The 22,792-nt window shown below is 40.4% G+C and overlaps 1 protein-coding gene across 18 annotated transcripts in view; it reads left to right on the top strand.

Annotated features, from left to right (window-relative positions):
- The window catches only part of DMD (dystrophin), a 2,138,536-nt gene that overhangs the window by 1,583,611 nt on the left and 532,133 nt on the right, over window positions 1-22,792 (top strand). For all 18 annotated transcript variants that reach the window (XM_058713880.1, XM_058713888.1, XM_058713887.1 and 15 more), the window contains one exon: window positions 17,085-17,296. In XM_058713880.1, the coding sequence (XP_058569863.1) occupies window positions 17,085-17,296 (212 nt within the window). The remainder of the gene's footprint in view (window positions 1-17,084; window positions 17,297-22,792) is intronic.

The raw sequence follows: 22,792 nt of genomic DNA, 5'->3' as shown, positions 1-22,792 counted from the left end.
AACACGGGGACAATGTAACCTTTCCCAAATCTCTGATCTCATCTTCCTGCCCTTAGTCGGCCTCTCACCCCGGGCTTTCCCTTTGTCCGATATACTTGTGGTTTCATTTACACATCACTATATGAATGGCATCTCTCATAGTGACACCTCTGACCTCTCACCTGCTTTATCCATCCCATATGGCAAACAATGTACTTCACTTTTTCCTTTGGGGATTATCAAGAGCTCACATTTCAAATAAATTTGCAGATCCAGGCAACCTCCCCCCCCCCCTGTTTTGTGATAAGAAAGGGAACCACCAATGACTTGCAAGTCAAGCCCAAAATAAAGTCAGGCAAGCAAGACTTCCCACCAAAGGGTCTTGAAGGGAAGAATTTGCAGACATTACACACGGCCTGTATTCTGGAAGGGGCACAGCGACCTAGGCACACCTTACTGAGAAACAGTCATAGTGGTCCCAGTCTGTTAGCTCCCTCTTTTCCTGTGAGAGGGAAAATTCATACTATGCCAGGGTCAGATCTTCTAAAAGCCCCTGAAAGAATTGCAAGGCTGATCTCATCCCGTTCATTTTCCCACAGAAGCATTCAGTGAAGTACCTATCACCTACCAGGCAATGCATTCTATGCAGAGGGAAGAGTTTAGGCAAAGTCCTTGGCATTTCATCTTCCAAATATGTTGCTAGTTTGTTCTTCTCTTTCAGTCTACCAGCCACCATCAGGCTCTTCCCGGACCCCTGTCCCAGCTTGTTGCTCTGTTTTTTCCACATCTTTTCTTGACCCTCCCCCTGCCCCTATCTGTTTTGCCATTCACGGCCTGATTCATCTTTTCAAACCCAGATCAGATGTGTCCCTTCCCTGCGTGCACCCTTCCAGTGGACCCCCACTGCCCTGACAACACAGACCAGGATCCTTACCGTAACTCAAAAGGCCCGTAGAAGCTATGAAAACCCCCTCTCTCAGCTTTTCTTTCTAACAGATGATGCGTTCAAATAAGTGATGTGTCCTAAAGCCACAAATGCCAAATGCATATGGATCTTGAATTAAGCAGTTCACTTATAAGATGTTTATTACTCCCTATGCAGCTTCGGTTTTGAATACATGTTAACTCTGTCGCAAGTACATAATCGAGTATGAAGAAAAAGTTAGCAATAAATGAATCAATAGACAAAGGGATAAGTAAATGAATAAATGTAGAAAAACAAATTCGCATCGTATGATCTATATAAGAACGCTTTATAAGAGCTTAGGAGAACCAAAGTATAATCTTGTGGGATATCCAGTTCTGGCAATGTTTGTGTGTCTTTATGTTTTTGTTAAAAGGCGTCCATTTTATATGTTTTGGAAGGAATATATTTTAAAGAAGATAATAATAGTACCTTCTGGTTGCTGACAGCTTTGCAGTTTATAAAGCACTTTTCACATAGATTACCTCATTTAAAATTTCTCTATTGCTTCTTTTACTATGGAAATTCTTTTTAAGAAGATTTTCTTCTAAAATTAAGGCAGTCACACTATTCTGCTTCTGTATTTCTCAGCCAAATGTTTCACCAAGGTATTGTGTCTCTCTTGGATCTTTCTTCCCCGGACGTACAGTTATGATTTACCCAGAGGTAAATAGAAATAGTGGGAGCTGTATACTGTTTTTGCGTTGTTTCTCGTAAGCTCAAGCCTTTCATTTTAGGAGCCTCTGTACCACTTTAGGAGTTGCTATACTAATGTCCAAAGCATATTTACATATTTGGTGCGAAACTATTTTATCACTTGAATTGGAATCATTAGGATAGATAGAGTTACTTGATTTTGGGGGTAGATTCCCATGACTGATTCATCGCTTACACACAACACCCAGTGCTCATCCCAACAAGCGCCCTCCTCAATGCCCGTCACCCATTCCCCCTTCCCCCACCCCCCATCCACCCTCAGTGTGTTCTCTGTATTTAAGAGTCTCTCATGGCTTGCCTCCCTCTCTGTGTGAAACTGTTTTTCCCCTTCCCTTCCCCCATGGCCTTCCGTTAAGTTTCTCAAATTCCACACATGAGTGAAATCATATGATACCGGTCTTTCTCTGAATGACTTATTTCACTCAGCATAATACCCTCCAGTTCCATCCACATCGCTGCCAACGGCAGGATTTCATTCTTTCTCATTGCCAAGTAATACTCGATTGTATATATAAACCACATCTTTTTATCCATTCCTCAGTTGACGGACATTTGGGCTCTTTCCATGATTTGGCTATTGTTGAAAGCGCTGCCGTAAACACTGGAGTACATGTGCCCCTAGGAATCAGCACAGAAGGGTTACTTTTCACCTCCCTGTATCTCACATTATTCACTGTAACATTTATGCGCTGCTGAGGTTTAAATAAGTAAAGATTATCTCAAAATGGAGCCTAGGAAGGGCAATTTGAGACTTCATCCACTTTTACTTTTGGCTTTTCAGTCTACTACTAATCCTACCACTACTGCTACAACTTTGGTCTAAAATGTATTTTATCATCAGCGATCCTGTGCCTAATAACAGGACATACGTTAAATGAGCCAGAACTGATCGATCTTTATTTTTGATCTTACGTATTGCTTTTCCGGAGAAGTATTTGAAAGGGTCCATTGAGACTATACTTCAATAATTCATTTCCTCTTTTCCCTTTAATACAGAAGCCTCATTCTCACAAAGTAGAAATTTGAACATGCACTTTATTTTCATAACCTTGCCTACATGTATATATTTGTTTTGTTTAATAATTTTGCGTCTGCAGGAGCGCCTACGTTCTTGTGTGTGATATAAGAGGTGTGTTTGCCCTTTCAGCACACTTCTGTACACCTTCCTATGTGCCAAACTTGTGCCGGGCCCCGATGAGAAAAATATATTTCGTCTCCTGAAGGCAACACCTTCCAGTGGGTAAAATAGACAGAAAATAGATCATTGCCAAATAGTGTAATCACTGTGTTCAGAGATAAGAGCAGGGTGCTCTAGGAACCATAATGTGGGGTACTGTACCCAAACCCATGAAACAAGGCTTGGTGGGGCCAAAGAGAATGATCAGGAAAAAAATGACCAGTGATGGTGGCTTCTGAGCAGAGCGCTGCCGAGCGGACAAGGGTGGAGAATAATCTGGGTTGAGGCGAGGCACAGACACGAGTGAGACATGCATCACATTATGCATGTAGGGGACTCTCATGTGGCTATAGAGCTACAGGAGAGGGTACTCAATGGGCAATGGAAGTCAAGAAGCTGGAAAAGGTCTTATAAGTCAGGTAAAGCGTTTTGATTTTGTTCTGAAAGCAATGGAAGAATGACATTAGGGGACTTTAATAAATGATGACAGACTCAGATTTTCATCTTCAAAAGCCTTCTGCAACCACAGTATTGAAGATTCATGTGGAGTGTAAAAGACCAGTGTTAGAGCAATGGTTCTCGGTCCTAGCTGCACATGAGAATCGCTAGGAGGTGGGGGCTTTTAAAAAACTGCAAGTGCCTGGACTCCACCCCAAACCAATTAAATAAAAATCTTTGGGAATAGAGCCCAGACATTGGTATTTTTCAAATCACCCGTGTTGATTCAATTGCACAGACAAGGCTATGATTCAGTAAATAAGAGAGAACATCGGGAGGCTTTTAATTAAAACAGGCTTGGGAAGCGACAGCTGGATGATAGAGAGGTTAGAAGAGCGATTAAGGAGGTTGAATGAATGGCTTGGCATCTTGGTTAAAGGATAAGGAAGAAAGAGAAATCAAGGATGATTTGTACGTTTCTCTTTGAATGATGAGGTAGAGGAACAGATGTGTGTCAGCGATTAGGGGAGGAGGGTGGGGAGGATGTGATCAATGTTTGGATACACTGAATATTCAAAAGGGATTTAGTAGACATTTGACTATGTGAACATGGCGTTTGGGAGAGAGTTCTTAGGTTGAAACAGATTTGACTATGATCATTGTAAAGGTGGTAAAGGAAGCAATATACATAGGCGAACTCACCAGGGAGAGAATATGTCAGGGAAAAAGGAAAGAAGAGCAAAAAGAGACTCATAGGGAATAGCAACATCTAAGAGATAAGCAGAGGACGCTGAGGCATGGCCAGAAAGGTCGGGTAAAATCCATGCCATGTTCATCAAAAAGTTTCAAGGAGGGCTTATCAATGATGGCAGGTTCTAAAGGGACGTCTGGAAAAATAAAGACTTTAGAATCTCCAGTGCTATAGTAACTTGAATATCATACCTATTATCTACCACAATTTCAATGGCAATGTCAATTTCCATTTCAGCTATTATCTGCAATTTCAGTGGCGAAAGTCAAAATGTAGTGACTAAGAGTAGTGCATATTGACTAGAGCTTCTCAACTTCTAATGTGCACATAAATCACCATTGGAATCTAGTTTTAAAAACGTAGAATCTGATGAGTTAGGTTTTGGGTAGAGCCCGAGCTACTACAGTTCTTGCAAGCTCCCAGGTGATACGGACACTGCGGGTACACAAACCATCCCTTAAGTCACGCTGATGTAAACCACTCTTCTATGAAGGAAAAGACATCAGATTGGCCAGACACGGTGCTAGGGCCAAAAGAAAATCTTTTTGGTTTTGTGTTTTCTTTTTAGATGAAGTTCTGGACTGAGATTGAAGATACGGGGCCGGTGAAAAATAGAATCCCTTCTTTTGGGAGGTGGAAGAAACTGGAATACTGAGTACAGGGAGGGAATCGGGCTTGGGTAGGAAGGACACCTACGCCTGAAGGGAAGGAGGTGAGGAAGACGAGAAAGACAGAATAGTCCTCCGGTAGATGGTATCTGGTGTTTCGCTTTTTAGCCCAGTGTTTCTATTCGAGGAATTATTTTATATTTATTTTATTCCTTGACTTGAATGGCTAGCCTACGAAATGTGCTTGTAAAGGTAGAAGTGAGCCCTCTTTGCTTCTCAAGTATAACTTGCATTTTCTGCACCTTGTCAAATAAAACTTTGAGTGACAAGGTGTAGGGACGAAACTCAATGTGCGTTCAGGGAGAAAAATGCCCTTTTTATTCTACATATCTTTGAGAATATTCGCATTCCAACAAATGCATCGATTTTGATGTGAAAATGGAGTGATGGATGGGTTTTGCTGTGTGCGTTGCGTGCCAGTGACACGGCAATAAATCCATGGTGCTGGAACTGTAATGGTACCCTTTACTCCACTTTAGTGAACTCTTGCTGAACCCTTTTGAGTTGTTAGTACTTTATTTGCTACATTTGGCACTTAATTAGTTGACAGCCGGGGCCAGTGGGACAGATGGATTGTCCGGTGATCTATTGTGTCTATAGTTTCTTTTCCATGTCTTGTGAGTGGCCTAGGATTATACACCGAAATACTTTTGCGGAACTGTAGGTCAAGCTTTTTCCCTCAACCTCAAGGTTTCATCTCAACCAGTAGGTTCCCCCTGTTAAAGGAAGCCATTTTTGGAATTTATTTTAATGGTCACATAATGTCACATTTCAACATCTGCCTTTTAAATGATTAAAATAGCTTACATGTTTCATTTGGACGTGATGTTGGTATTTTCTCATAATCTGTGACTCTCCAACTGGTGGCAAAATTTTCCTTTGACCTTAACTCATTTTTCAGTGTGAGCATCAGCACACCCTTACCTATGGTTTATAACCACAACTGGAGAATGAGCTTTTTTTCAGAAGACTCATTTTTTTCTGTTAGAAGATGTGGTTTATATATATGATGGAATACTACTTGGCAATGAGAAAGAATGAAATCCTGCCATTTGCAGCAACGTGGATGGAACTGGAGGGTGTTAAGCTGAGTGAAATAAGTCAGTCAGAGAAAGAGAGATACCTTATACCATATGTTTTCACTCCTATGTGGATCTTGAGAAACTGAACAGAAGACCATGGGGGAGGGGAAGGGGGAAAAAAGAAAGTTACAGAGAGGGAGAGAGGCAAACCATAAGAGACTCTTAAATACAGAGAACAAACTGAGGGTTGACGAGGCGGGTGGGGGGAGAGGGGAAAGCGGGTGATGGGCACGGAGGAGGGCAGTTGTTGGGATGAGCGCTGGGTGTTGTATGGAAGCCAGTTTGACCATAAATTATATTTAAAAAAAGAATATTTGGCACACTTTAAATGAGGTATTATGGTCTTTGACAGCCTGTTGATTATGAAACTAAGAGATCTGCCTGAATTCCATTTGCCATTTCCATTCCTATAAATGCTATTTACTATCTTCTCAACTTACATATTTCACAGATGGTATTATTTTCTTTATTGGAAAGTGGTCTTAGTGACTTAAAAAGCTGCCTAAATAATATGCTGCCTCGTGCTTGCTGTGAGAGAGCATTTTCTGTAATGTTTTATTCTGAAAAATTCAAATACACAGAAAAACTGACGGAACTGTGCATTGAATAGCCATGAACTCACCATCTAGATTCTGCTAGATTCTTCGTCCCTGTAGCCTCCCATCAATCCCGATTATTTTTTGATTCATTTCAAAGTTTGGAGGCATCAGTACCCTTTACCCCTAAACGCTACAACACGCGTATCGTTAACTAGAGCTCAATATTCATTTACAATTCTTTTCGTTTGTTTGTCTGTGGCAAAATTTGCATAGTCAAATGCACAAGTCTTGCGTGTGCCATTCGGTGAGTGTTGACGAATGGCTACACTAGCGTGACACGTGCCTCTATCAAGATACAGAAAAATACAATCACTCCAGAAAAGAAACAACTTTTGAATGTCGACTAGACTTAGTATGATGATGGTTTTTCAGTATATACAAATATCAAATTATCATGTACACCCGAAGCTAATATAACATTATAGATCAGTTTTACCTCAATGAAAAGTTTTTTTCAGAAGAAAGGAACCTTTGTGTAGGTTGGCTTGAGTTTATTTTGACTGAATTTTCAACACAGCTGACTTTAAGATTGTCAGGCTGAATCGTACTAATAGCCCATCCAGGGGAATGGCTGTTGATATTCTTTTTGTTCATCCAGTCACTGAGCTGACTGAGTTCTTCTCAATAACGTTGGAAGGTGAGCCTCTATCTCTGACAGAAACATCAGGAAACATGTATTTCACAGACTGTTAGAGCTGGTAAGAACCTCAGGGATCATCTAGTCTGCTCACTTCTGCCTTGTGGCTCAGGATTTAAGAACTTCACTGGCATTATGAAAGCACATAGTTCCCTATCTTTACCCCTGTAATAGTGAGTTAGGGGCCAGGCGCTCTGGTCAGTGCCTTGTGTCCATTATTTCCTTAATCTTCACAGATTATCAGTCTTCTTGTTTTTGTTATCCTCACCTTACAGATAGTAAACTGGGTGTGAACATAGCATTAAATTACGATCTTTGCCATGTCCGATCTAACAAACATTAGACTACTATCATAAAATATTTTTAACTTGGTCATTTATTCTAGGTAGGCCTGTCTTCTATGAATTTCAACTAAGTGTTTGGCTGTTCTTGAATTCTAGCTTTTTAGGATTTAGAGAAGGAGCAGATATTCAAATCAGTCATAGTGGCTAGGATTTAATCATGTGCCTATAACTCCCTTCTCTTTTCAGGTTTTTGGTCTGAAATGTCCCAGACATTTTATTCTATGTTTACATAGCAGCCACACCCCTTATGTCCTGTTCCTAAATACAGCGCATGTCCATTTACACTAGGTACATTTGACTTCCTGGTCAGTGTGTTTGTTTCTCCCCCTTCTTTTAAAATTTTTTTTTCAACATTTTTTATTTATTTTTGGGACAGAGAGAGACAGAGCATGAACGGGGGAGGGGCAGAGAGAGAGGGAGACACAGAATCGGAAACAGGCTCCAGGCTCCGAGCCATCGGCCCGGAGCCTGACGCGGGGCTCGAACTCACGGACCGCGAGATCGTGACCTGGCTGAAGTCGGACGCTTAACCGACTGCGCCACCCAGGCGCCCCATGTTTCTCCCCCTTCTTAATGGTTTAAGTTGAGATACCTCCTTGAAGAGCTTAACTGTAAATCACTTTTCTACAGAACCGTGTTTAAATGCCATGTGAAGTCAGATGAAACAAATATTAATATTCTCTATAATTTGGGTTATTATTTTCACTTACCTTGGTTCCTTATAAGTCTTTGAATATCAAACATTAAGGTATGCTCACATTACTCAAGGTATAGATGTACCCGAACTTCATATAACAGTATAATAATGGCGGTTTCTTTTCCTTCCCTCCTCCCTTCCTTCCTTCCTTCCTTCCTTCCTTCCTTCCTTCCTTCCTTCCTTCCTTCCTTCCAAGTTCCCTTCTTGATCATCCCTAACATTCTGTTGACTATTTTAGCTGCAGGAAACAGTCTGTTATGGTTCCCACATCTCTTTCCCGTTTTTAACTATCAGAACTCATTATCTTAACTTCAGTTGGAGTCATTTTGCTTACAGTTGACCGTAGTTAAATATCTGCCTTCTTAACTCATTTGTGACCCATTTGCCTGCAATGTCACTCTTCCAGCTTGGCATTTTCTACCTGGAACACTTAAGTGCTCTGTGGAACCATTGAGATATACAGTGTGCTCCACATCGCAGATCACAAATGTTTGCTGATGACTATAATCCGTTGTTTAGTCTCTGTACAGAGAAGCAGCAGCACCTTGCTTTACTATGGTCCACTATGCTTTTATTCATTGTTGGATTTTATCTGCACAAAAGTCCTTCGGTTGTGCAACTGTCATTATTTCGGTTTTGCAGTTGAGAAAATTGAAGTTGTGGTCAGCCAACTTTTGCCAGTTAAATTTCGTCACGAATCTAGGGCTATAACCCATTACTAACTGCCAATCAAGGTTTCCTTCTAAAACTTACTCACAGGAACTTTCTCAGGTTGTAAATCCAGTGCAGAAATGGCAACAGAGCTGTTGTTTCTTCTGTAGCAATGTATATGCAAAAAGGCAATCACTTCGTTTTTGTAAATAACATTTTTCCCTAGGAGAGATGTTGCGGGAATTTATATCAGTCAAGAATGTGTATCGATAATCAAACATAGCTAGCTCAAAAACATGAAGTGAAAGATCGGTTAGTACTCAATCAACTGAACTGTTTCTTTCTCTGCAGTATTGTGGTTCTTGACATGATTGCTGAGTTTCCAATTTGACACTTCTGGAGATCTGTAAATCAGGACACATGCCGAGTCCCAGTCTGTCATCCTGAGTCTTAGCATTGGTTATTTATTTCCCTTCATTATCCAGCGTCTACTTACTGGACAGATCAGTTGAGAAGCTTTCCATGATGGCCCTCGGAAAAGAGAAATGCACACATTCGGGCAGCTCTTCAATTACCAACGTGCACAGATTGTCTGAGTTTATATGCATATATTTTATTATTATTTCACTTTTGCATGTCAGATGAATCCGGTATAAATGTAAATCTAACAGTATGGGCTCTAGTGACCAAGTCCATTGCTGTAATATATCTTTGGTCTCTCAGTAATATCCTGAATGCAGTGTTGCAAGTGTGGTGAAATTCTGCGGTTTGAATTGTTGCCCAGGCATGGACAATGAGCAGGTCCGTCTGATGTCCAACTACCACAGTGGGCCAGATCCAAAACAGCTCCTCTTTGATGAGCTACACATTTTCAGCTAACTTTCACTCCTTGACAAAATGGAATATATACCCCACTGCCCAAGTTTTCTTTTGCATATGGTTCTGCAAGGTCTGCTCTTAGGACAGTGATATCCATCAACCGCAGGGCTCTGTTGCTGTTGGTAAATAACCAAATATCTGCTTCATTAGTCTCCGTGTGCTGATTTGTTTCTGGGAGTCTAGTCTGGTTCACTGACCAGTATTTCTGTTCTTTATCACACCAACCTAAGACGTAAATTGTATTGGGTCCTCAGCAGAGCCATCGCATCTCTCGTTACTCATGTCTCCCAGTGACGCATGCTTCTCAGGTTGCAACCCTTTTGAAAAGATGAATTCTCCAATGTTGTATGTCGAATATATTTTGCGAGCCAAATCATACTTCATTAAATTTTTATTGAAGTACAATATGCCTAGGGAAAATGTACATGTTATAGATGTTTGGGTTGGTGAGTTTGCACAAGCTAAATACAACTGTGTAAACAGCACTCAAATCAAGAAACAGGAAGTTCAGAAGCACCTGTCATGTCTCTTTCAGTGACTACTAGTCTCACTAGGCTAACTGGTATCCTGACGTCTACAGTCATCTTACTTCTTCGTGTTTTTCTATGTTATGCGAATGAAATAAAACAGTATGCCCTTGTTTTCGGCTGATGTCTTTCCCTCGACGATATGTTTATGAGATTAATAGATAATATTACATAAATGAGATTAATACATAATATTGCATAAGTTGAGTTATTGTTATTGCTAGATAGTGTTCTATTGGTAAGTTGATCCATTATCCATTTATCTATTGGCAAAATTATCCATTATATTTATCCACTGTATTTATCCATTTTATAGTAGAGGGGAATTTGGGTACTTTGCAGTTAGGGGAATCTTCCAATTTAGGACATGTCTTTTGGTGAATACAAGTATGCATTTGTCTTGGACGTGTACTTGGGAGTGGAATACAAAATCAATAATATATTTTAAAAGAATTTGTAATGTTTATTTTTGAGAGAGAGAGACAGAGACAGAGGGTGAGCAGGGGAGGGGCTGAGAGTGAGAGAGACACAGAATCTCAAGCAGGTTCCAGGCTCCAAACTGTCAGCGCAGAGCCCGACGCGGGGCCAAAACTCACAGACCATGAGATCACGACCTAAGCCTAAGTCGGATGCTTAGCCAACTGAGCCACCCGGGCACCACCAAATCAAATAATATTTTAAATATATCTAACAGGCTGACTGTTTAAAGAAATCTTATGGTGAATCCTTTTGTAAAGGAAATAATCTGTCCTTAATTTCTGCTCTGCACAATGGATTCTCCCATTCGGGTAGTTATTTCACAAGAGTTGATACATGTGTTGATTCGCTTTCAAGTATTTGTTTCATTGTACTTATGTTAATAACAATATGATATTTTATTGTTGTTATTAGCCTCTGGAACTCAGTATCCTTTAAACTTTGAAAATGCCCATAAAAATACCCTTATCGGATATATACATATACTTTTCTATACTATGCCACCTCAGATTTAATTAAAAATACCGACTGAGGTGAAAAGATATGCCAACAGATTCTGTCTGATCTCTGGTTTATTTTAAGGATACCAGAGAAAGAAACAGCATTGATTCGTTTTGGCTCACAAGAATCTCCCACACACGCCAACATAGCTTTTAATTTAAGGATTTTTTATTAGAGGAGGATGTTCTAGTAGATACGATATTGAAGATGTTCTATGCCAAAAAATATGGCTGATGCAGAGGCATTCAATCAGAAAGGATGCCCAGAGAATATTTGTTTGTTTAAAGTAGAGATCATGAAGAATGAGAGGAAAATAAAGAGTGAAATATGCAATTCTTTTTTTTAAGTTCTTATTTTAATTTCACTTAACATACAGTATTATGTTAGTTTCGGGTGTATAGTATATGAATTCAACCCTTCCATACAACACCCTCTGCTCCTCAGCATTAAGTGCCCTCCTCAGTCCCCACCGGCCGCTTCACCCCTCCCCTCCCCCGCCCCCCTCTCCCCTCTGGTAGCCATTAGTTCATTCTCTATAGTTAAGAGTCTGTCTCTTTGTCTCTCTTCTTTTTTTCCCCTTTGCTGTTCTTTTTTTCCCTTAAATTCCACATATGAGTGAAATCTTATGGTATTTGTCTTCCTTCCTTTGACTTATTTCACTTAGGCCTCTACTCTCCAGATCCATCCATGTTGCTGCAAATGGCCAGATTTCATTCTTTTTATGGCTGAATAATATCCCATTGCCTCTATATACCACATCTTCTTTATCCATTTGTCTCTTGATGGACACCTGGGCTGCTTTTATATCTTGGTTGCTGTGAATAATGCTGCTGTAAACCTAGAGGTGCATATATCCCTTTGGATTAGTGTTTTTGTGCCTTTTGGGTAAATATCCAGTAATGCGACTGCTGGATCATAAGGTAGTTCTAGTTTTAACTTTTTGAGCAACCTCCATCCTGTTTTCCACAGCGGCCGCCCGAGTTTGGATTCCCACTAACGGTGCAGGAGGGCTCTTTTTTCTCCACATTCTCGCCAACACCTGTTGTTTCTTGAGTTGTTGATTCTAGCCTTTCTGACAGGTGTGAGGTGATATCTCATTGTAGTTTTGATTTGCATTTCCCTGATGAGAAGTGACAATGAGCATAATTCTTAAGCCATTGTTCAAATTATGTAAACTTGAAATGCAGTCAAGAGACAGTGATTCCTTCTAAGGAAGCAAGACTCAAGGTCCGGGGCAAAGATTAACTTCAGAAGTGGAATATTTGCATCATTAGCAAAAGGAAGCATGGATAATTAAAATAGTCTGAATGTACAATTCACTTGACGGATAGTTACTGAAAGCGTACCAGGTAGCAAGCCCTAAGTTTTGTTTTCGTTTTTGTTTTTGTTTTTAATGAATAAAATTCTCAGAGTACCTTTTCCCAGAGGGATAACCTTTAAACAATGATTTGAGTGAAAGTGTTCTTACTTGTAAGGTGATCCCCTGAAATACCCGTAGGAGAGTGGGACCGGGAAATAGGGAAAGAAGCCAATGATTGGGCCAATGATGGAGCAAGGGATTGCTGTGGGCCACTAGCATTCAACCCTGATGAATGAACTCTGGGAGACAGCGAAAAACGCACCTCCCAGTTGTCACCCACAAAGGGTGATTCTCTTCCAGCTCTCATCATTGGCTGATGCGTTTGTCAGTCCTTGCCAGTAAGATTTCTACCACTCCGCTAAAATTATTTTCTGTATGGTCTTCAGGGAATTCTGTGTGATCAAAGCCAATGGATACTTTTGGCATGGGCTTTGGGGAGTCTGACTGGTTCCGAGCCCTGGCGCCTGCACTCCCTATCGATATGACCTTATGGCCCTCCTTTCAAGCAGTCTGTTTCTTCCTCCGTTCAAGGAGGAGAAGTGGCAGCAACACCAGCACCAGCAGCATAAACAGTAATACCTACCTCATAGGATCATCATGTTGATTAAATGAATTAACGCTCGTATAGAACCTAAAATAGTCCTTCAATCAGTGGAGGTATTCGGATAAATGTTAATTATTCTGATTTTTATTACCTGTTGTGACGTTTACGGCATTTAAAAGTGTCAACCACTCTGGCGTCTTTGAAATCCTTTCTTGCCCGTGTCTTTATGACAGTACCCTTTGCAAGCATTCCCCCTACCTCTCTAGCCATTCATTCGTCTTACTGGCTACCTCAGCTTTGTTCTGTCTTTATGTTCTGTCCTGCATTTTCCAGGACTTCATCTTTAACCCTCTGTTCTGTTCGATCGATTTACCGTATCAATGAGAATGCATTCACACTGATGTCTTCACTGCTCCTCTGCGGTAATTTATAATCTGGGATTTCTCTCCCAAAATACACAGCTGTGCCATTGCACCTTCAGTCCAAGTGACTAAAACCTCCCAATGGATAGGCCTAAGATCATTATCTTTTCCCCAGAACCGTCCATCCTTTGTTCTTTGGGTAGACAGTGGCCAACACCTTTATATAACAGGCACCAACTAGAAACCGGGGAATCTGTCTTGACTGCTTTGTTTCCCCACCACTTAGCATAATGCCCGGTGTCTAGCAGATGGTAAATAAAATGGTGACTGGCAGGCTAGACGAACAGACTGTTGGTTTGGGGTGCGTGGAGGGATAGATGGATGGTTGAGTGAGTCTGTAGCCTGTACATTTATTTAGTTAAGTATTACCTGATGATCGCATACAGTTGAAGGTCGAGGGTGAGAAAGCACACCCTTAGTGGGATGCACACACCAAAGAACCATTTTATCTTGCCACATTGCACACGCACAACCCCTTTGGGATGAGCACTTTGATCGCTGTGACTCAACAAACATTCAAATGGTATGATTGAAATAATGATCTGGGTTATGAAAGTTTCCTCCTTTTGCCTCCATGAAGACATATGTACCCATATAATAGGAAGAACTATCTTACTTCTTCCTCATAGGAGGGCCTATTCAAATAGAAAGATTATGTCTGCCCTACCGAAATGAACTCTAAGATGTATGAAATATTCACTGGCCTGATTGCAAATGGCTTACCATGTTTATATCAAAAATACGAGGCATTTACAGTTTTGCTAGCGTAATAAAATGTCACTAATCAAGGCTGATTAATGCAAAGGCAAATTGGAATCAGAGACTTTTTAAGGAAAGCCAATTTTATTATTTTCAAATACATATAGTATATAAAAATGGGCTAAGAAAAAAAGGTGCCAAGTATGCATAATAAAATAACCTGCTATGATAAGTGGAAAAATTGGTTCGTAATTGGAATATCAGTTATTTCTATGATTGATGGAGAAATATTTCAGAACATGTTAAGACGTATTTATTTATATTTTCCACAGCTTTCTTATAAGAGCATTTATACTAGTAATTTTGCAAACTAAAGATTAAATAGAAGACTACTTAATAATTATAAATCTCAGGGCACCTGGCTGACTCAGTCAGGGGACCATGCAACTTGTGATCTCGAGGTTGTGAGTTTGAGCCCCACGTTGGGTATAGAGATTACTTAAAGCCTGTTACAAATAAATAAATAATAACTGTAAATCTCAACTATGATAGGTACCGCACTACCTTGTGGGGCAACAACAGCGATGAAACAAACACACAAAACAGAATGGGGCTCAAAGATTAGAGAGAGAGACTGACATTTAAAACAGAGGTTCACATGTTACACACGCAAACAGAAACAAACCCAATAAAAACAATCATGCGTAGGGGCGCCTGGGTGGCTCAGTCGGTTAAGTGGCCGACTTCGGCTCAGGTCACGATCTCACGGTCTGTGAGTTTGAGCCCCGCGTCGGGCTCTGTGCTGACAGCTCAGTGCCTGGAGCCTGTTTCAGATTCTGTGTCTCCCGCTCTCTGACCCTCCCCTGTTCATGCTCTGTCTCTCCCTGTCTCAAAAATAAATAAAATGTTAAAAAAAATTTTTTAAAAACCCAATCATGCATAATGAAGGCCACTTACTTGGTTTTGCCTACTCCAGGTCCCAGATTCTTGATTTCATGTCACAATCACTAGTCTTGTAGGTTCTGTCTAGTTCTGATGCTTCTTTACAGAAAATCTCAAGCACTTCTTTAACTCCTGAGTTCTCCTAACTTAATGGAGCCAACAACAGGGTTAACGAAGAAGGTCTAAACTTAACGTCGTGAAGCGCAATTTTACAGTACTGTTCTGTGTACGTTTTATCTCTATCCATAACCCCCCTTGCCCTTCTCTCCTGTGGTCTCTACTCTGAGGGGCAGATCTGTGTCACCATTGGGCTCCCATGCTCTCTGCCTTCCGGTTGGTTTACCCACTCGGGAGACCTGTTAGGAAAAGCGAAGAGAGCGAGGGCAAAGTGAGATCAGGGTATTTATTCTCCTGGTTCCTTCCAGGGAAGTTGCGTCAGGCTGGCAGTGTCCCTTGAGAAAAGATTACCGCGCCTCTCAAGGTGGTTTCTCCTGATGATTCCCAGCTTCTGGACACTTGTCCCTCCCCTGAATTGTTGGTCCCAGATGTAGCCAACAGCTCCAATGCCGCAAGGTCCAATTTCCTGTATTATTTTTGGTGACTTTCGTATACGCTGATTATGTTGTAATTTGTTCCTTTGTAAATAAATCTCCTAGATTACCCAGGCCAGATCACAGAGGAACATGTATGTCAAGCTAAGATATTTCAGAGGACAGTAGGGAGGCATTGAAGGGTTTAAATGAGGGATTGGGGTGATCATATTTATATTAGTTACTTCTCTCTCTGTAGTGTAGAAGTTGTGTTACAAAACAGACTCGAAGCAGTGGGGCCATACGGTCTTTTGCAGGTATGTAGGTGCAAAATGACAGAGCTTTGCAGTGGGAATATGTAAAGAGTGGGAAGGAGTTCTGTATGAGAGAATTTGGTAACCGCCTATGTATGGTATTCATCGAGACTTAAGGAAACATCTAGAATATTTGTCAGGTTTTCCTCATGGGATAAAGTTGGGAGTGGTTTTGTTACTTATTTTCTAGGGCATTGTTTGTATTTTATGAAATGAGCTTCAAGAAAAGATAATGTGGTCCTTAAAAGAAAAAGACGATGTGGTATGTTTGTTTTTAATATATTAAAATCAAGTACTTCAGAGAAGAATTAATAGGGCATCTCCATCTTGGGCTCACAACGATACCAAAACGATTGCCTCAGGATAAGGCTGTCTTACAAAATATAATCAGCATGTATCCTTAGATATTGTTACATTTCCAGGATGCCTATCTGCTCTTGGGTTGCCTCAGAAGAAGACCCCAGGAAAAGGTTTTGAGAGTGCGTGGTTTATTTGGGAGTTGAGGGAAACAGCCAGTAAGGCAGGTAGGCAAGTCAATAAAAGATGGCGCGTTATCAAGCAGGTTCCTTCTTTGGGTCACTGGAGCTTTATCCCACTAGGAAAACTCTGGAACCCTTGTAAAACACATGCTCCCCAGTTACATACCCTGGTATGAATGGGACTCAAATATTCATGCCCCAATACCTACCATTGCTTCTTCCTTACAGGCTGCTCCTGGGAGGTGGGGCGACGGGAACCATCAACTCCCCGGTAGATCTGGCCGGCCACTCAGATGGCAAAACAAATTCTTTGGGGCCCCGCAAAGCCTTTAAGGAATCAATTTCCAATGCCAGTGTCAGAAGTCAGGTTGTTGGGCTCTGAAGTGCTAAGGGCAAGGCAATTCAGGCGTTCTGCTATCGTACCTTTCTAAATGATTATTCATATTTGACTCTGGGGATTGGGAACAGACAGAGCTGAATATTTACATACACTACTGATGTTCTAGGTCACCTTCAGGAAGATAACCTCCTGTTTGCCGCTGAACAAGAAAGGAATTCGATTGTCCCTTATCCTAGCTGTAACACGATGAACAATGTTTTAAATGAGTAATAGAAAGAGTGGGGCAATCTTTGAATGTTAAAATTCAGATGTCTTCTCCAGACCTGCATTCACTCCTATATATTCATTTTTTTCCTTGTATTCCAGTTGAAAGAATTCAGAGTCAGTGGGATGAAGTACAGGAACACCTTCAGAACCGGAGGCAGCAGTTGAATGAAATGTTAAAGGATTCCACACAATGGCTGGAAGCTAAAGAAGAAGCTGAGCAGGTGCTGGGGCAGGCCAGAGCCAAGCTGGACTCATGGAAGGAGACTCCCTACACAATGGATGCGATCCAAAAGAAAATCACAGAAACCAAGGTTAGTATCACAGATACGTCCTTAAAAGAAAATACCAGTTGTACTGGATAAAATTATAATACGGATGAAAATTGAATGATTTTTAAGGTAAGTGTATGAAAAGAAAATTGCGTTTAGGCTGAAACGAACAGTAGACTTTTCAGTCAAGGTAGAGATTAGAGGAAAATTGATGGCTGATAGCAAGCTTACAATTAATTTTGTTTAATCTGGATATCATAGGCTGCTTTTCATAGCACACCATTTTTTTGAGATCGCTTCATAGCTGATGTCCATACTTATGTGGTAGCATGAAGGCAGTGGGTTGGGATTACTTCCTTCGTAGAAAAAGGAACAGGTCTACTCCTTCCTAAGTAGGGCCCTGAGTGGAGAAGGGAGGAGATGTGTGAGGTAAGGCAAGGGTAAGGTGTACTCTCACTTTCTCCTCCAGGTCTTTGACCTCCAGACCAATCTCTCTCTACTTCTTTGTCTTCCTTCTCTTCTTCCTCTTCTTTCCCCCCAAAACTCCATCATGTATCTGTCCATCTCATGATCTAGAGCTCTCTGGGGTACAAGAAAGAGAACTGGGACAGGAAATAATATTTGTTTACTGGCCATGTTTTATCCAGCATCACGCATGGTGCTTTCGATGCATTTAATTCTCTCCAACCTCATATTTATGGGTCAGTTGGGAAAGACCTTAAATGCTAAGCAGAGAAGTAGCACAGTGGGAACTTGATTAGATTGAATTTTTGATTAAAACCCTCTATAGATTTTTTTTTTCTGGTGGAAAAAGGCCTTCTGCTAAACAATTGTCTGAATCACAAATTAGCTATGTCATCTGAGAAAAAGAGCCTTACATTGTGGTTTTCTTGGATGAAGTGGCTTCCATTTCTAAATTAGTCAGTGTTTAGGCTGTGCCGAGCTACATAGCATATGTGTTTGTGCTAGGTTTATTTAAAAAATAAACCCTGATTTCTCAAGAATTTAATATAATAATGATTAATTCCTTGGTTGTGTCATAGTACAGTGCAGGTTGAAGAGTCCTTCCTGGGAGCGCTCTCATAAATAGTGACTTGAGGAATCCAGGCTTTTCCAATTTTGTGAAACTGTCAGCTTGAACTCATGGCTGCCCCAGGTCACTGCAGGAGAGTGAGAGAAAACGTGGCCAGTTTACCCAGGGGGTTCTATGGACAGGCCTGGAGATTATGTACATCATCACTTCCACCCACATCCCATTGAGCACAACATGCTCCCAATTTAACATCAGGAAGAGTAAATGGGAAAAGTGAGCTAGTGAGTTTTTAGCCAGACTCTGCCGTAGCTACTTCTCCAAAGGACCTGAGCTGCTATGAGGACAAGATTTTTGTTTACATGACAAGAATGTTAGAAAGGCCCATAGGATTTTAGAGGCTTATCATTAGCTCTGTTGGAAGCAATTATTTCTTTCACGTGGTAGGTACATGTGGCCACTAAGATTTTCTCCTTGGGGTGAACATAGAAGATGTAGGAATTTCTAATGATGACGTTCCCAATTCTTGGTTTGACTATGGGAAATACAGAATTCACGTAGCTGCTCTTGAAGGCTGTGGTCTTACCCATAAGGTATTCGGTATGCTATGCGATTTGCTTTTCCTCTCCAAAAATTGAGGATTCTACGAATCTAGCAGATCTTGAAACAGAGTGGTTAACTGGTGGAGAGGAATTAACAAGGGAAAAGAGTTTGGACTGGACCCTTGAGTTGGAAGAGGGGAAGAAGAGATGACAGGCATATAGTGATAAATTTGATAAGGACAAGAAGACTCTGCAAGTTGGCACATGAGAAATCTTAAAACCTACAAGAATCTTAAAGTGATGGCAAGAGTGATTAGGGTTTTATAGCTCTTAGAAAAGCAAGGGGCTTAAAAATAAGAGATGAAAAGAGTTGCAAAAGAGAATATGAAAGGATAAAAGAAAACAATCTCATCGTCAAAATAAGTAATGTGTTTTAAATACCTAAAACAAAGACAAGATGGTGTTATAATCGCTCTCCTTGTCATACTTTTAAAATAAAAATTTTGCTTTTGAATTGTCTTTCTAAAATGTCATGATAAAAATGGCTCAGCCGTCATCTATAGAAACTGATGTTTTTGTTTGTGTTATATGTTCAGGAATTAAATTATATAAATATATATATATACATTTATATATATATTTATATATTTATATATATACATTTATATATATTTATATATATTTATATATATACATTTATATATATATTTATATATATTTATATATATTTTTATATTTATATATATATATTTATATATATATATATTTAAATATATATATATATTTTTATATATATATATATATTTTATATATATATATATATATATATATATATATATATATATATATATATATATTGGGACACCCGGGTGGCTCAGTCGGTTGAGCGTCCGACTTCGGCTCTGGTCACGATCTCGCGGTTTGTGAGTTCAAGCCCCGCGTTGGGCTCTGTGCTGACCGCTCAGAGCCTGGAGCCTGCTTCGGATTCTGTGTCTCCCTCTCTCTCTCTGTCCCATCCCCACTCATGCTCTGTCTGTCTCTCTGTCTTAAAAATAAATAAAACATTAAAAATAAATTAATTAATTAGTTAAATATACTATTGTTCCCTATTTACAGGTGAGAAAATCGAAGGCCAGAGAAGTTCAGAAACTCCTCCTCAAAATCACAGAGTTAGGATGTGCATGCATAGCACTTACTCTTGTAGATGACCTCACATATGTTCTCTTCTGCCCATTGTCTTCTATGTGGCTAAGGCAAGTCAAGAAGACACTGTAAAGATCAGAAAGGGAGACACCTGTCATTAGGAATTGACCAATAAGATCATATAAGCCAACAGGCAGAAAATGAAAATAATGAAAATAGTACACAGGGAACAGGTTTTCATATTCTGTTTTACTATGAAAAGCTAAAAAGACAATTGCAAAGTATATCCCCTTTTTTAATGGAACTACAATTTTTAATTCTTCTAAAAGTCAGAGAACATAGGGCTTCCCCGGGTGGCTCAGTCGGTTAAGTGTCTGACCTCAGCTCAGGTCGTCATCTCATGGTTCATGAGTTCAGGCCCTACGTTGGGCTCTGTGCTGACAGCTCAGAGCCTGGAGCCTGCTTCGGATTCTGTGTCTCCTTCTCTCTCTCTGCCCCTCGCCCACTCATTCTGTGTGTGTGTCTCTCTCTCAAGAAAGGAATAAACAATAAAAAACATTTAAACGTCAGGAAGCATATAAAATGGAGATCTGGCCCTGATGTCTAATATGTTATCACTACTGAGTGGTAATAGTTGGCTTATCACTTACAATCGCCTTTTAGGAAGAGAGGGTGAAAATAGACATAAAGAGGCATTGGATAATTTGAGCAGGATCTCCTTGCTCCATAAACCCTTTGGGAGTCTCTGTGCCTAAGATCAGAAGCGAGCTGGTGAGCCTGGTGAGGCAGTCATCAAGCTGTGGCTACAGAGGTGGAGAGCTGTGATTGAAGCAGGCAGCCTCCCTTGCAGCAGCCCTCACTGTCACAATGCAACAGTTTCAAAGGCAAGCCCTAGTAGGATTCTACTCTGAAAATTGAAGCCCGTCGCCATACCTGAACTAAAGAAAAATTCGTCTACCGTTCTGATATTTTGATGATTCATAATTGCTCATCTTGGCCCCTAATCTCTGCCATTTATTGTCTACATATCTTAATTGTCCTGTAATGTGGACAAAATTTGGAATTCTGATTTCAACCTTGGTATCATTGTATAAATATTTATATGTATTTCTCTATATAACGTTTAATAATTATCATTTTAAATTATTTTCAATATCTCATTAAGGCCCACCCTTAACCACTTCCTTACCGATTGGACATTCAGGCAGCCTCGTCCTCTGGGTTAAAAAAAAAAAAAAGTAGTGGAGACAAAATGGGGACAGTAATCACCCCTTCCCAGAACAGGAATGAAATCTGAGATAACATCTGGGGAAAGTCCCTCTTGAAAGCACGGTGTGGCTGGAAGGAGACAGCAACAGGACAGTCTAGATTTGTCCAAAGAACAAGCTGTAGATGGCCCATCATGTCAATAAGTAGTCAGCAGGTGGTTAAGAGATGCCCATGGTATACGTATAATTTCTCTCCGGTATATCCCGTAACTTTTTGGAAACATAAAAAACATAATGGGAGTTAGTAGTTGATTTTGTCAACCACCTGGCTTCATTTGACCTTCTCCATGGCCCTAATAAAACAATAATGTTTTTTTGAGATGGAAAGACAGATGTCAGGGAGAATCATACAGGATTTCCATTCTAATCAAGCTCCCTTCCAATAAGCTATAACAGAATCCTACAAGAGATGCTGCCATTTAACTTTCACAAGCAGTAAGATGGTGTGACATTGGCACCTCAAACTGCTAGCACTGGTCATCATGGAACTATTAAGATCGGTCCAAACGTGGCAATGAATTCTTTGGAAAAATTATCTCTTGGTGATTTTAAGCTTTCTTTTCCAGTGTCAAGAGAGATTTACCCAGGCTCAGAGTTTTCATTTATTTTTTCCCCTTTCAGCTCTTGAAAGAGAAATTCCTTTTTTGTCTGCTTTGTGATTGCTTTTGTGTCAAATTCAGCATAAAAGCTTTTCAAATGTGACAGCATTAGCTGTTTTGTGCTTGGCTGAGCTAAGAGTACATGAATTCAATAGAGAAGTGAAATCTTGTTTCAGCCTAGCTGATTTGGCTCTATAATATCTATAAAAACTATCTGAGGCAAAAAATCCAATAATTTATCAAATTAGTAAATAAACATTTCCAAGGCTGCAAACTAGATGTTTTGAAGACGTTCTTTAGGGAACTTGAAACACAGATACACTGTAATCGTGTAACTACTTTAAAATTTTTTTTTAACGCTTATTTTATTTTTGAGACAGGGAGAGACAGAGCATGAACGGGGGAGGGGCAGAGAGAGAGAGGGAGACACAGAATCCGAAACAGGCTCCGGGCCCCGAGCCGTCGGCCCAGAGTCCGACGCGGGGCTCGAACTCACGGACCGCGAGATCGTGACCTGAGCCGAAGTCGGCCGCTTCACCGACTGCGCCACCCAGGCGCCCCCGCGTAACTACTTTAAAAGGTTGTCCTGATTATATATAGTAAATACAGTAGTTCTTTGAGGGTCTCCAATTATTTTGCTAGGAAAGAAACCGCTGGAGAGCTTTTTCAAATATGGAAGTAGAACATTGTAGTTTTAATTATTTGGGGGGTAATGGGTGGTGTTAGACAATATCCTAACCTGCCATAAGGATACGCACAGTGGTGGAAGCTGAATCCTTTTTCCACATGTTTTATTTACTTTTTGCCGTGCACAAAATTAAATCAGCAAATTGATTAACCCTGGTAGTTGGAGGTTGGGATTTCTGATACTGTAATGCAAAAATATCAGAAATCTCCTTGCCGGGACCTGCCGCGGTTTCACGCATTTTCTTTATTCCCTTTTGTTCTCTCCTAAA

Source organism: Neofelis nebulosa, chromosome X (assembly GCF_028018385.1).
Source record: "Neofelis nebulosa isolate mNeoNeb1 chromosome X, mNeoNeb1.pri, whole genome shotgun sequence".
NCBI lineage: Eukaryota > Metazoa > Chordata > Mammalia > Carnivora > Felidae > Neofelis > Neofelis nebulosa.
Note: the sequence above shows the minus strand (reverse complement) of the source record. Positions and strands in the feature narration are given on the sequence as shown.